The sequence below is a fragment of the Fukomys damarensis genome, unplaced genomic scaffold, assembly GCF_012274545.1.
Source record: "Fukomys damarensis isolate Sample0158 unplaced genomic scaffold, DMR_v1.0_HiC HiC_scaffold_39, whole genome shotgun sequence".
NCBI lineage: Eukaryota > Metazoa > Chordata > Mammalia > Rodentia > Bathyergidae > Fukomys > Fukomys damarensis.
This window is the reverse complement of record NW_022900951.1, coordinates 41,051,910-41,066,935: the sequence shown is the minus strand read 5'-3', so window position 1 is coordinate 41,066,935 and position 15,026 is coordinate 41,051,910. Positions and strand designations below refer to the sequence as shown.

The window sequence follows — 15,026 nt, the reverse complement described above, 5'->3', positions numbered from 1 at the left end:
GGCTGAGCCAGGGACCAAGCCCGGAGGCCAGCCAGCCGCAGCATGGCTCTCTGGCCAGCTTGCTGATGCTCAAGTGCTTAGTAGTGGGCGACGGGGTGGTGGGCAAGACGTGCCTGCTCACAAGGTATGCCCACGACGCCTTCCCAGAGGAGTGCGTGCCCACCGTCTTAGACCATGACGCCATCAGCGTCACTGTGGGGGGCAAGGAGTACCTCCTGGTACTCTATGACAGGGCCCGACAGGAAGACTATGATTGTCTGAGGCCTTTATCCTATCCAGGGACTGTCTTTCTTCCTCATATGCTTCTCCGCTGTCAATCCAACCTCCTTTCAAAATTTGAAAGAAGAGTGGGTACCGGAAGTTAAGGAATATGCTCCAAGTGTACCCTTTTTATTAATAGGAACTCAGATTGATCTCTGAGATGACCCCAAAACTTTAGCAAGACTGAATGATATAATATGAAAGAAAAACCTGTATGTGTGGAACAAGGACAGAAACTAGCAAAAGATAAGTGCGTGCTGCTATGCGGAGTATTCAGCTTTAACCGAGAAGGGATTGAAGACTGTTTTTGATGAGGCTGTCATAGCCATTTTAACTCCAAAGAAACATACAGTTAAAAAAAGAATAAGATCAAGATGTATAAACTTGTTGTTTGACTACATGAAAAATAACTTCAGTGGCCAAGAAAATTGTCAATTTCTCTCAGAAAGCATAGGAAATGCTACAGTGATACCCAGACCTCTTGTAAGGAAGCAATTTCAAACTTGAAAGAAAACAAAAACCGCCCTCAGAATTCTATAAAGTTGATTAAGAATGTTCCTTAGAGGTCTAAGAAGCAGCAAACAGAATCTAAGGCCACAATCTATTATAAAGACTTTATTTCAATTAGAAGGTACAATCTCTCAGGGTTTTCATAGTTTAAAAAAGTTACAATCACATCACGTTGAAACTACATAAACAAAAGAGTGCTGTAAATGGAACTGCTTGGCTTTAACCATATACATTTCTGCACAGCCCTTACAGAATCTGTACAAAGAAATATCTTCTCCCTTTGCTCCAGTTAATTGTTCTTGTATGTAAGTTGCTTTCTATTCCAGTATATCCAGAGTGGTGAAATAACAAGGCCAGCCATGTAGCCAAAGGTTGCTCCAAGTGTACAGGAGATGGGCCATACCTGAAGAGACAGTGTATCAGATCAAAAGTGAACAAGCGTTTATTGTTACCTGAGCACAAGTTAAATGTAACCTAAATATTTCTAAATTAAAGCTTAGTATGCTTTCTTAAAGAATGCCAAAAGTGTAATAAGGTCATAACTGCATTTATCATAGACACTAAAAATGTACACATTTTAGTTAATATGCATTAAACTGTAACAAGGCTTCTGACAATTAGATTTTGTTTGATGCTCTCCAAATTGCATGAGATACATGCTAAATTACAGATTAAAATTTTGGGTCAGACTTTGTCATAATCATGGAATCAATTTAGCTCTCTGAACTAGCTGGTAATTTTTTTAAAAATTCCCACATTGGCTGTGTACATCAGATGAAATGAGAAGTGTGTATGCTGACCAAAACACAAGAGACCTATGACTTTAGTTAAAGAGGCAAGACCTAGAATCTAAGCATGTTACATGGAATTTAAAACAAAGCAGTTTCTTTTGTGATAAAACTCTTGTCACCTTTCAGATACAGATATTGCAACTATAGCAGAAGTTAGAGCCCCACAATTTATGTACACACTCAGTGTAAGTTTGATAAAACTCTTGTCACCTTTCAGATACAGATATTGCAACTATAGCAGAAGTTACAGAACCACAATTTATGTACACACTCAGAATGTAAGTTAAACAGAATACTTCCAAATGCCTATTCTTCCAAATACCTATTCTTGCCAGTTGTATTACATTTCACAATAGTCCATTAAGCCAGAAGCAAATAATGTTGATTTAATTAATCCTGGGGCAATATGTATTTGTCCTGAGGTGAAAGGCTCAGCTTAAAAAATTTGTAAACACATTTTTCATCTGTAAAGCTTATGTGGTACTGGAAATATTTCTAATCATCATCTGTGAGAACAGGCCTTAGAACTGTGTTAGAGGTAAACATTATTAATAACTGGTCCCGTTGCCTAATTTACCTTCTTTGTTTGGTCTGCTGTGGATCTGCCATGTTTCAGATGCCACACAACAGATAGTAATGTTAGACAAAGTGTGAACCACCTAATGCAGTTTAGAGATGCATAATCTAATCCATAATTTCCCCTAGTCTTCTTTACAGTTAACTTGCTGTTGCCTAAATTATGATTTGTATTTGGTAGGCTTCTGTTAATTTTTATGATTTTTACTTACAACTATTTGTATTGCAGAGATGGGGTAATGGAACACTAAACATTTGTACTTGAAAATGACAGCCTTACATGCTTATATCAGTCACAAATCTAGGATGTGCTGTCTTTGTATGTGAGCTTTGAAGAGATTTTCAAAAATACAAGCATCATGTTCCCCATTGAAGAGTGAAGAGTCTACTAGATAATAGATGCTTTCTCTCAGAGCTGGACATTGGATATTTCCTTCTCTCAAGAAATGGTGGTTCACATTATCATGGCCTTATGTGTGCTAAAATGGAATCTTATGTAACTTTCTCATTTAATTGTGGTCTATTTTTAGGTAGAATTGAAGGAATTGTATAAATCAATTAACATCTGAGTTGTAAAAGAAAAGTAGACAGTTGTGTTCTTGAAACATGTTTACCAAGGATATAATTAAGTATCCTTTTTAAATTGTGAAAATTGTTAAATATGCAAAAAAGGCAAGAATAGAACAATACACAGGTACTAACCTGGATTCATCACTTGTTAACATTTTGTCATTTAGGGGATGATTTTTGCCATCTCTGTCTCTCAGTCTTGACTGTTTAAGAATACTTGCATGTTGCAGACTTTCAACCCATAAATATTATTGCATGTATCTTCTAGGAATCCAGTCTCCTACATGATCATAAACCTGAGAAAGCTAACCTGATTTACAGACATACACATACATGTGCATGTGCATGCACATATCCAGAATCCAATCAAAATTTATTTTGATTATGATATCTGTTTAGTGTCATTTAATCCAGAACAATTCCCCCTCCATGGGTCACTTATAGCGTTTTTTAAATATTCAGGATATTTATCCACAGAATGTCCCATAGTCTGGATTTTTCTAATGTTTTCATCATTGCTAACTGTGGATAATCATTTCTATCAAAAATCCTGTAAAAGTGGTATTACACATTTCTTGTTGCATCTTATGAGATGAAGCATGTTGTCAAGACTTTCCCTTTATTAATGGTGTCATACTTGTTCACTTAGTCAAGGCAATGACCTTGAGTCTCTCTAAGGTCAAGGTAACATTTTCTTTGTATAATTAAAAAGGTATTCTGTAGAGTGATCTTTTGACATTACTCAATGGCCAAATTCCCAACAACCTATTTTTTTAACTTTTTTTTTTGGTACTGGGAATCAAACTGAGGATCTTGTGCTTGCCAGGCAGGCATGGTGCCACTAAGCTACCTCCCTGGCCCTCCCCCTACGACCTTTTATCCAGTGGTAAAATCATTCACTAATGATCCTTGCCTGAAACGGTGACTATCCTGGGGGCAGAAAATGGCAGTTTTCTGATTTTATCATTACTTTCACTTTTATAAGATGATACTCTCTTAAAAGAACTATAGAGGATTTTAAAATTTGTTTTGTATGCCGATGAAGTAAGGAACTCTCCATTGACTTAAGTATTTGGTTCAAGCAAAGTTTTAATTTAATGTTTATGAGATTTGTAGTTGCATCTCTGTAGGATCCCAGGAGGAAATTGGGTGTTATCAGTGAGAAAGCAGGGAGTGGATGGTTGCTTTCTTAATAGGGGAAAAAAGTGATAGTATAGAGACGAGGCTAGAATTAGTACTTTCTAGAATCTTCCTTTCCTAGTTCAAGAACCGCTAGCTACATATGGTTATTTAAATTTCAGTTAATTAAAACTAAATTTTAAAATGCAGTTCCTGAGTCATACTAGCTGCATTGCAAGTGCTCAGTGGCCACACATAGTTAATAGTTACCGTATTAGACAGTATAGATGCAAAAGAATCCTGCTGTTGTTGCCAGAAGTTCTACTAGGCAGTGCAGATCCAGAACTACTCTCAATTTTTTTCCCAGAACAAAATGGCAAACCTCATAGGTTTGGGATAAGATTAGGGTGGCCCTAATTTCATGATTTTTCCAAGTTATTGCAATGTTTTGGGCAGTGTTTAGAATTCTGGCCTGTCCAGGATGAACAGATGAGTTCCACCAATATCTTCAGGACTTGAGTGAAAACGGCCCAATACTCGTCTTTATAAGCAGAATTGTTAAACTGAATTTATTTTAATTCTTATTAAACAGATTTTCTTTTCTTAATAGAGAATAAAAAAATAGAGAAGGCCAAATTTCATTAAAGGCGAAAGGCAGCAGTATTTGACCTTTTTTTTCTTAATTATAGTACAGGATACACTTAATTCTTTTTCTCATCCATAGGCCTCTTATTTCATCTGGGCTGATAAGATCAAGTTATTTTATCTTTAATGACATTGAAGCCATGTACAAAAGTTATAACTTTTAAAATTCACACTACTGAATGGTTAGATTATTAGTGACAGGTCTAAACTGCCATATTTTTGGCCATCTTGCACATTATGTCCCACCCCCAGCAGCCTCTCTGTGGTTAGGCTGAGGGCAGCCATGCCACCTGGCTTACTGCTAGGCTGACAAAGAGACTCTGGAGTCACCAGCACTCTGTCCCTCTGAGTCTGTAGCAAGGAGCTCATCTTAAGTACATTAGTCTGACATGAAATGGCTTTGTACTGCTATATAATCCACCCAATGAGGCTTCATAGTGGGTTCTTATCTATTAACTGCACACATTCAGACACAAGCACCACATAGATGATTTTCTTTCTATAGAGTATATATTAAGAGACTGTAAAAACAGGTGGGGGTTAAAGATCAACAGCTATGAATGCAATGCAACCTCTCCTATAGCCCCTCTTTTTTTGTTACACACTTGCATGGATTGGGGCTCTGGCCTGACTTTTGTGGACAATCCTTGGGTTCCGCAAATGGATGATTTTCATGTCAAAGATCTCTGTGGAATTTGTAGCTCAAACAACCCTACATAATATCCAGTGGCCAGGAGAAATTTCTAGCCCTCAGAAATCCCTGCCTGGAAGTAGCTTCTAGAGTATATAAAGACCATCTAATTAAACCCAAAGGTCCCATCCAACCCCAGGTCCCTGGGGAGGAAATCTGGTGCTAGGCCCACTGCAGGCTTTAACCAAGTGTTCACAACAGTGCCTGGCAGAGTAGAGTCTCTGTAAATTCACCCTGTAGTTTTAAACTTTGCCTTCAGCACAATATGAGACATTTCTTTTTCTGTCCCCTTTCTCAGGGGCATGCATCTGAAGTGCTGTGCAAGCCTGGAATATGACAGGCTAGTGGCTGGCATTGAGAGATTGGGTACATCTGTGCTATCTCCTGCCTACTCCCATTTCCATGTAGTTTCTTTTCTTAAGAAAAATCCTGGGTATCACAGGAAAGAGAGAGGAAGAAGAGAAGAAAAGTAAGGGCAAGCATTGGGGACTTTGTTCCTTCATCGTCTGCCCATTGGAGTCAGTGCCCAGATAGCAGATAGCAAAGACACAAAGCCAAGTTGGTGCCTCTCTTTAAGTACAGATCCCACCTAATCTGCTGAAAGTCAGGTTCTTGGTTTGCCTTTTATGACCTCATCCATTCTTCATGATGCTTGACCTGAGAGCAAGTAATGGAAGATACTTGGATTTTCCTGGTGTCTTTGTTTTCTTCTCCCATTGCTCCATGTTGTCTACATCATCCATGTCACAGTTCTGTACCCCAGAATTAGAAAAGTTCTGGGATAGAAAATTAATGGATGCATAGAGCAACAGTTGGTATATGACCAAGACAGCAGCCTCATTGCTTTTCTGGAATTCATTATAAGTTCATCTTGTCACTTTGCCTTTTCTTTTCATCTTCAGTTGTTGCTCTCAAATGTGTGAATTTTCAGGTCATCTTTGATGTGGGAAGATGTGAGGGCATCAGGATTAAATCAAGTTAAAACTCCAGTTAATGATACTGCTAAAGAAATCATTACTCTGCTAGTTGTTAAAAGGACAAAGTAGACTATTTTCAGGATCATCCGTGGTGGTACAGGGGACTACTATGATAGGATTTTGCAGTACAAGAAAAAGATAGGGTTGAATGGATGAAGTTCCAAAGAGGAAACATCAGGGTAAAGGAAATTCTGTCTAAACTGGCCTACTAGGATTCTTGCTGGAAGGCAGAGTAGGGTGATCAGACATCAACTGGGGCACAGTGGGGGATGATGTCCTTCATTAGATATCAAGGGAGATATCAGATAAAGGTGAGGTTCTTGATAAACTGATTTAGCAGGTGTCTTTGCTAAAATTGAGTAATACAAAGTAATATGCAGAAGCCCAAAAGTCAGGGCCTAGTTGGGAAGAGGACTCAGAGGACCCTGGCTCAGGTTGGGACAAGGAGAGACTGCCACTATGCATACGGACATAGTGAAAGTGTACTGACGTCTGCTGCTTTATTGGAGTGCATGCAAAAAAGTAAGATCAGGAATGGAGAGGGAAGTGGATAGGTCATAAAGAAACTGTAGTAAAATTTTAATGGGAGGATCTTGTAGTGGTGGGCAAACAGGTGTTCCCTGTAAAGTCCTTTAACACTTTCCGCCATAATTGAAGAATTTCATAACTGAATATTAGGAACATCAGTGCAGAGTGGGGTGGCGACATTTTGATAAGGAGGACCACCTGGCACAGGAAAACAACTATACAGTTGGCAGCATGGGCTATGTTCAGAGGCTGTGCTGTTTCCAGAGGCCTTGCTTAAGACATAAACACATAGGACTTTTTATCCTCATTCTCTGGGATCTGATGTAGTATGTGACCTGACTTGTGCATGGCAACCTTTCTCTCTGTAGCTAACCACACTCCTTCTGCTTTGGGAAGATGGTTTCTGACTTCAACCCACATGACTACCATGGGCCAGACTAATTCTTGCTGTTCTTTTCCTTGTCTTCCTCCCTGGTGACTTTTAGAGTTGGTGTTGACCCAGATCAAGACCCACCGCCTAACAACGACAGCTTTCAAGTCTTACAAGGGGTAAGTCACAAGACATGTTTCTTCCCAGGGAAGATGAGATTAAAGGTAGCTCACATTTAGCGTGCATTTGCTATATGCCAGGTACTTTACCTGGACTCCATGGTTATCATCTTGACAATACCCTTTTGAGAAGAGTACTGTTATCTCCATTTTACAGATTAAAGCTGAAGGGTGAGGGTTTAAGTTTGTCATCTAAGGTCAGAGAATTAGAAAGTGATTTATTTTCTAAGTGAAACAGGCCAGGAGCAGCTGGATAGTCAAGAGAGATTTCATCTTGATCAGTTACAACGTCCCTAGTCCTTGTGCTGTCGCCAATTGCTGCTACCTCTGCACTCAGGCACCCATAGAAGGTCATAAGTGAAATGGTTTGGTTGGTTCCATGCCACTGAACTTACTGTTCTCATAAGATCTAGATACTGGAAATACCAGGCTTGAATTAGACTGAGTAGTACACTTGCTGTCACTTTTCCATGGGAAATACTTGAGAAACAGTATGTTTTAAGTGCTAAGGGTTCTGGCATTTAGTCCTTTTGGTGACATGTAAAATAATTCCCATCCTCAAGTGGGATGAGCCAACTTGATCGAGGCTGTTCAAGCAGCTCATGTGCCTGTTGGCTGCTGGAGGATCCTTTAAAGGCCAAGAACATTGCACATTTGGCACTAAGTAGACTGGCAGCAACTTCTATACTCCTGATGGCACCCTGTTTGCTAGTCTAGAGTGGTGCCATGGCTTCCTCTGGTCTCCTCCTTCCAAACCTCATATACTCTTGAACAGTAGCCCTCAAAATCATTTCTGCTAACCTTTTGAAGGCTGTTAGGATTGTTGTCAGGGTGGGAAAATAGGCGAACTTCAGGCCTAGTTCTTTAGGATACACTCTCAGAAATGCTCTTGTGCAGAAAGGCCTTTTTTATCTGTATCTTCCTGGCCTGACCTCGTTTCAGTGAGCCACTCAAGGCAAGGATGGGAGTGATCAATGATCATGAGAGACAGGAAAACAGAAATAAATGGGTGTCTCAATTTTTGGTGAAACCCTAGGTTCTTGCAGTTTCCCCTGAAATAGAGCCAGGCCATGTGCTCACTTTTGTTATGAAACTGAAAAAAGAGGTAGGGAAATTCCAGATGTTTGTCTTCAGTAGAAGAGGCAGTTCTCCTGACTTCATTTTCTAAATGATCTTCTTAAAAACAACAAAGACAGTGATATTTGACAGGAGAACATTTCTTGGCATAAGGGCAGTTTCCCTCTTATTCTGGAAGGTTGTAAACAGTGTCACAGCTACAAAGCTACAGCCTTAGCTCATGTGGGAGAAAGAAAGTAATGGTTGGCTGGAACTTTTGACTCTGTGTAAAGGAAGTACAAGAATATTGTGGGCAGACTTCAGCTTTGTGTCACTGGCAAGTTTGACTCATTAGTACAAAACAAGACTGAAAATGCAGTTGCTTTGTTTCTTTGGAGGTTTTAGTGACTTTGCAACCAAAACAAAAACAAGCCCAGCTGGAAATAAGCTGCCCAGACTGGGAGGTTGGCCTCTCACCCCATTCAAGGGAGAACATCTCATGCCAGACCAGACACAGCTGAGATTTCTGTTGGCCGGACATGTAGAAACATCATTCATTTCCTTCCTCAAGTTTCCAGAAGAGCATTCATTGATGAGGTCCCTTTGCAGCAGCTGAATGTGTGACTCTGGTGTGATCCTGGTTTTATCATATCAGCAGGAGCAGTGTACAAGCTGGATATTATGTGGAAAAAACAAAACCACAGTTTCTATGTGTGTACATATGTATGCATGTGTACATAAATAAATATGTGTGTGTATGTAGTGAGAACTGTGGAAAATCAGCTGTTTATAGTTGCATTGACATAGGACTTGGTGAGCAAGTTGTATTCATTTGTCTCTGGCTTCTCTGACATCAGATACCTGGTCACCTAAATCTTTTAACCTCAGTTGCCAAAAATGACTTTCCTCAAATTACTACTCTCCGAGGTCCCCTCCCCAAGCTTTTGCTTTTTGTCTTACAGTTGCATCTTTGGCACCTTGATTTTTCTTTCTACCATTTTTTGTTTTCTAGAACCCCTAAATAAACTAATTTACTTATCCATTTGACAAATATTTATTGAGCACCTGTTAAGTATGAGCCCTTTTAGGATATGGAAATAGGTCTGCAACAAGACAGGAATCTGTCCTGAAAAGCTTGGTGACGGTGCGATGAAGGTGGATAGAGAGTAGCACAAGTGACAGGGTGGAGGGCCTTATCTGCCCTGCCCCAGGGAGCACAGAACTTATCCTTGCTATTCTGAGTGTCCCTGTATCCCAGCATTTCAGGAGAGAACTTGCTAGAAATGTAAGCCATCAGGACTTAACCAGCCCCACTGAAACAGAATCTGCATTTTTTCAGTATCCCCTGGGTGTTTGGTACAGTGTACAGTTTGAGAAGCCCTGGGCCAGATAAGGTAGAACTGGGGAAGAAAACTGTCTTATTAAGCAAGGGAAGAAACTGTGTGTGCAGCACTGTGATGGACTTGATTCCTAGGTACAAAATATCTTGGTCCCATTACCCCGTGATATACAAAAAGGAGGATCACAAAGTCCAGCCTAAGCACCTTCATGGGATCTGTCTCTAAAAAACAAAGAGCTGGGAAATAGTTCAGTGCAAAGACCCTGGGTTCAATAACCAGTACCAGGGGGAAAGCCTAAATCAAATTACATCATTTATTTACTCTTTTGTTCTTTCTTAGTCTTCTGGGGCCATTGTTATAAATTTCCCCAAAATCTGTGGCTTAAATTACATGGTTTTATTATCTGGCAATTGGGTACATCAGAAGTCTGGTGGGCTCAGCTTGTTTCTCTGCTTCAAAGCCCAAATCGAAGTGTGAGCAGGGCTGGGCTCTGCATGGGAAACCTGAGCAGGCTCAGGTTGGTGAAATTCTATTCCCTGTAGTTGTAGAACTGAGGTCTAATGTCTTTTTCATCTGTTTGTGGAGCATGGGGTCAGGAGCATCATCCTCTGTGACCATATGTATAACAACTCACAGACTACAGTGTTGAGTGAGAAATGAATGGGTGGCCATCATACTTCCTATGACATGCTCTATTCCTGGGAAAATATAAGCTGTTCTCATTAATATAAGTTTAAAAAAATTAACATTATGAAAGAATGGAATAAAATATAACTATGGAGATACCAGTATTCTTTGATTCTAGAAAAATTATTTAAAAAATAATGCTATTTGCTATTCCTTGGTAGTTTAATCACCTTTCTTTTTCTTCATGACAAAGAATGTATAGATGAGGCCACTGAAGCACAGAAAGGTTAGGTATCTTGCCCAAAGTCACACAGCGAGGCAACAGCACAGGCAGGACCCCAGTAGTCTGTTGAGAGGGCCTGTGATGTTCACACCTACACCTCTTGGAGTTTCCCTTGCTTTTGAAACCTTTCTTATAGAAAGAAGCAAAGCTTGTGAACAGCTCTGAAAGAGGAACAGGAGTCAGCCAGGAAGGTGATGTAGGTATGGGAAGGTGAGGGGAAGAATGGCAGTTCCTGGCTCTGTGCTGAAGACATGGGGATTGAACCCATCAGTGGTATTGAGGAGAGACAGGGTGAGAGAGCAAGTCCCCACTTCTTCTGTGGGCAGTACAGGGGTGCCAGTCCTAGGGAAGGGAGCCACACCTGCCCCCACAGTGACCACTGCTCAGCCCAGCACTGATTGGAGCCCACAGGAAAGGCACTTGTGACTTCCCTGTGGGAAAGCAGTTGTTGGTCATCTTCCAGGTCAGCGTTAAAAATGGATTCTGTCCCACAGAACCGCCCTGATTTCTCCGAAGCCACCATGTGTGCATTCATCAAAGTTCTTCCTGTGCCTAATCATGTGCCAAGCACTATGTCTTAGAATAAGACCTTAACACCCTTTTTACAAAGCCCCCCCACCTTTTACTCTCCCTAGCTTTTCAGCGTTGTCTCAGACTGCTACATTTCACAATTTGCTGCTAAATTTGAGGTCACTTTATCTTACTTATGGATTATAGACCTTTCTCTTTGTAGCCCAGAAGCCCTTTTGTTAGTTTGTTGTCTGAAAGAAGCTCTTGTCTGATTTTATTCATTGTAATTATCCCTTTGGGGCCCTTAGAGAATTGTCCTGTAGCATCCTGCAGGTGAGAGGGCAAGAATTTAAGTATTTCAGGTAATACTAAATGCATTGTGGTTTTGAAGAGTAGGGCTAAGGGCAGAGTTCAGTGGTAGAGTGCATGCCTCACATGTGTGAGGCTCTGAGTTCAATTCCCAGTACTGCCCAAAAAGGAAAAAAAAAAGATGACATAGTAGAGAATATTATTTTCATTGTTGATTTATGCGATGAAACTGACTTTAGGAGACTTATTTTGTGCCTGATAGTTTATAGTATCCTTCCTGATGATGTTTTTCATTTGCTAGTCCTTTTTTTTTCTTTAGCAGAACTCTGCAGACACATAAGAACTTAGAGCCAGGCGTGTGCTGTACACCTCTAATTCTATTCTAGCACTTGGAAGGTTGAGGCAGGAGGGTCGCCTAGAGTTCCAGGCCAGCCTGGGAAACATAATGAGTTTAAGGCCACCCTGGAATATGTAATAAGACCCTCCCTCAAAAGCCTAAAAAAAATACAAAACTGAGAGCTTACAGTCTACCACTTTATAAGAGCCATTTATTTATTTATTTGAGACAGGTCCAAGGTGTGTAGTCTAGGCGGGCTTTGAACTCACTGTGTAACCCAAGCCTGGCCTTGAACTCATGGTGATCTTCCTGCCTCAGCCTCCTGAGTGCTGGAATACACATGTGCACCACTGGCTGCCAATTACGTTTTCCGTCCTACCACTTTTCTACTCAGTTATGTGGCATCTTGAAATCCTCCTAGAGTTGTCGTTGGTTAGCAGTCTGTTATCCAAAGGAACAGTTGTCATTGGTTCATAGAGCTATTTCTGTGTTCTCTTTCTTCCTCGTGACTCACACAAATGTAAAATAAAACTGATCTCTGCTTACTTATATTTCCTCATCCATACAAGGGTACATTTAACTAAGTCATTTCCATATCCATCCTCAATTACCATGGAAACTCAATTTTTAAAAAATAACTTTTGCTATAGGAAACTGGAAATTTAAATAGTGCTTGCTAATTTCCCTCCTTCTGCTTATCTCTATGATTATCTTCCCAAAGGTCTCTAATTATTGATGTTGCTATTATAGTTAGAATTCATATTTATTGCAATTTGGAGTTAATTTTGGTTTAAGTTTGTTTAGTTTTGAGTACTGGGGATTGAACCCAGGACTTTTGTATTACACTAAGCTCCATCCCTAGGCCCCCCCACTTTAAAAAATTTTGAGAAAGGGTCTCTCTAAATTGCCCAGGCTGGGCTTGAACTTGCCATCCTCCTGCCTTGCCCTCTCAGGGTGCTGGGATTGTAGGCAGACTCCACCCTGCTCAGTTTAGTTCGAGTTTTATTTGTCCCTTACTTGGAGAGTTGAGTCTCCATATAATATCAAAGAGGATGATGATAAAAATGGCTTTGCTTCTTCTGCAATCTGTACTTGTCACCCAGTGACACAGAACCCTAGCAACATCCCCAAACTGCTGAAGTAAATCTGATTTTTACGTTAATTTTGGTGCTTGCACAGAACAAACTTCAAATGAATGTCTGATCTTGCTGGTTATTTTGAAAACTGAGTGTGAGGATGCTTAAGTTGGAATATCATAAAAGGAATACCAAGGAACTTGGTATTCCAGAGTAGATAGAATATCAGAATTGTTGGTTCTGGCTGTTTCCCCTGCCTACTGGTTCCACCTTCTTAAAGCTGGTAGCGAAATAAATAACTGTGTTGTCTGGAGCCACCTGAGTCACCTGGAGCCATAGAGAAGAATGCTTTAGTTACCGTCTCAGGAAACTAAACAAAGCATTATCTCTCCAGGATAATTTTGTGGGATCCTGGAAAGTTGGTTTTACAGAACTTTTTAAAATACTCTCTATATATCAATTTTCCCCACAAGGATCTAGTCTGTTTTAGAGTAATTAATCTACTGAAAGTCATTTTGAGGAAAAGTACAATGGAAATACTAAAAAAATTTTTGTACTGATGTTGAATTGATCTACTCACAGACAATACCAAACTTTTTTACTTTAGAGATTAATTTTTCTGCTTTTTGAGTTTACTCAATTTCTGCTAACATATTAGTTCTCAGTATGTCTTTGAAGCTTTGGTGACATGGGATATTTGAAAATAAGCTCTAGATCTAGAAAAGTTATACTTGTGGGCCAGTAGTAGAATGCTTGTCTAACGTGCAAAAAAGTCCTGGGTTCGATCCCCAGCACTGCAAAAAAAGAAAAGAAAAGAAAGAAGAAAGAAAAAATGTATGTTGGTCACAGTTGCTTTTTGTTTGTTTGTTTTTGTTTTGTTTGTGTGTTTATTTTGAGATAGGACCTCACCGTGTAGTGGAGACTGACCTGGAACTCACTATGTAGCCCAGGCTGGTCTTGAACTCACAGCGATCCTCCTGCCTCAGGCCTCTTGAGTACTGGGATTACAGGCATGTGCCACCACGACCAGCTTGTTGGTCACAGTTTTAAAAGCTTTCCCTCTCTTGTTTCAGATCCTTCCTTAGTAACTAAGTATATGTTCTCTTGTTTTTCCTAGGATGGCCCAGATTCTGTTGGAGGAAACCGGACAAAGCAGGAGAGTGCGTGGATATTCAGGCTATGGTACAGCTTTGACCACAAGTATCCTTTTAAGTGGCATCTTTGTGAGACATTGATGAAATCTACTAGCTGAGTTGTCAGTGAGTGACTTCTGATGAGCAAGGAAAGATGTGTGCTTGAACAGGTATAATCAGTTCTCTCTTGGCACATATGCATCCATCCTTCAATCACAAGTAGTCCTGGTGGGCATCTCTCTGGTCAGCAGGAGTGTTTGCATATAATTAGGGTGGCTGGATCATTGCCTGGTGGATATAATGGCTGTGAGAGCTTTGTGTCTAGAGAAGTATGCCTTTGTGGGTGAATTCATTAAAATTCCACAATGACGGTGAAGATGGGAAGTAGAGCTTGGAGAGTTAACCTGTGTGGGAACGATAATTCCTGTTGAACTTGACCAGGTCTAATATTATATTAGAATAAATGGGCCACATGTGGGGCAGATCATGTTCTAATAGATTTTTGGACTCAGGTAAAAGTTAAAAACCAAAAAAGTTAAACCTTTGTGGTCTTTAAAATTGGCATAGTGGTCTAATGGACAAGTGGCTTATTCCAGATGGGTTTTAGAGACATTGAAAAAATTTTAAAATATTTATTGAAGTACAGTATATAGCCAAAATGCCCAGGGAGTGATTACATTTTAAAAAAATTATTACAGTAGATCCTTGGTACCCCCCCAAATTATTACAGTAAGACATTGCCATCAGCCCCCTTCAAAATACTCGGCTTTGCTTTTCAACACACCCATCCCATCATTCTTGCCACTTTCTGAAGCAGCTCTGGAAGTGTTCTTTTGTGAGTGTCTTACAAGGTGTGATAAAAAGTTTGGTGAATCCTGCAGGCTTATTAAAAAAAGCATTATGGCGTGGCCTCATCCACCTTATTCTATTCACTAGATCGGGCACCATGCAACTTCTCTTCTCCAAAGTGAAAATGACCATGAAATGTAAATTTTCAAAGTCAGTGCAGGACACGGAGGCAGTCCTAATAGCTCAATTAAAGATACTCACAAAAGAGGACTTCCAGAACTACTTCAGCTAAGCTGATAAAGAACAACTATAAGTGTTTTTTTTTTTTTTTTTTTTTTTTTGTTTTTTT

The 15,026-nt window shown here is 40.0% G+C and overlaps 1 protein-coding gene and 1 pseudogene across 1 annotated transcript in view; both read left to right on the top strand.

The window, feature by feature from the left end:
* LOC104875790 overlaps positions 1 to 819 on the top strand; it is a 3,925-nt pseudogene extending 3,106 nt beyond the window's left edge.
* Positions 1 to 15,026, top strand: part of Slc9a7 (solute carrier family 9 member A7) — a 139,391-nt gene that overhangs the window by 111,449 nt on the left and 12,916 nt on the right. The window contains exons 13-14 of the mRNA XM_010643485.2: positions 7,154 to 7,217; positions 13,873 to 13,955. Coding sequence (XP_010641787.1) covers positions 7,154 to 7,217; positions 13,873 to 13,955 — 147 coding nt within the window. The remainder of the gene's footprint in view (positions 1 to 7,153; positions 7,218 to 13,872; positions 13,956 to 15,026) is intronic.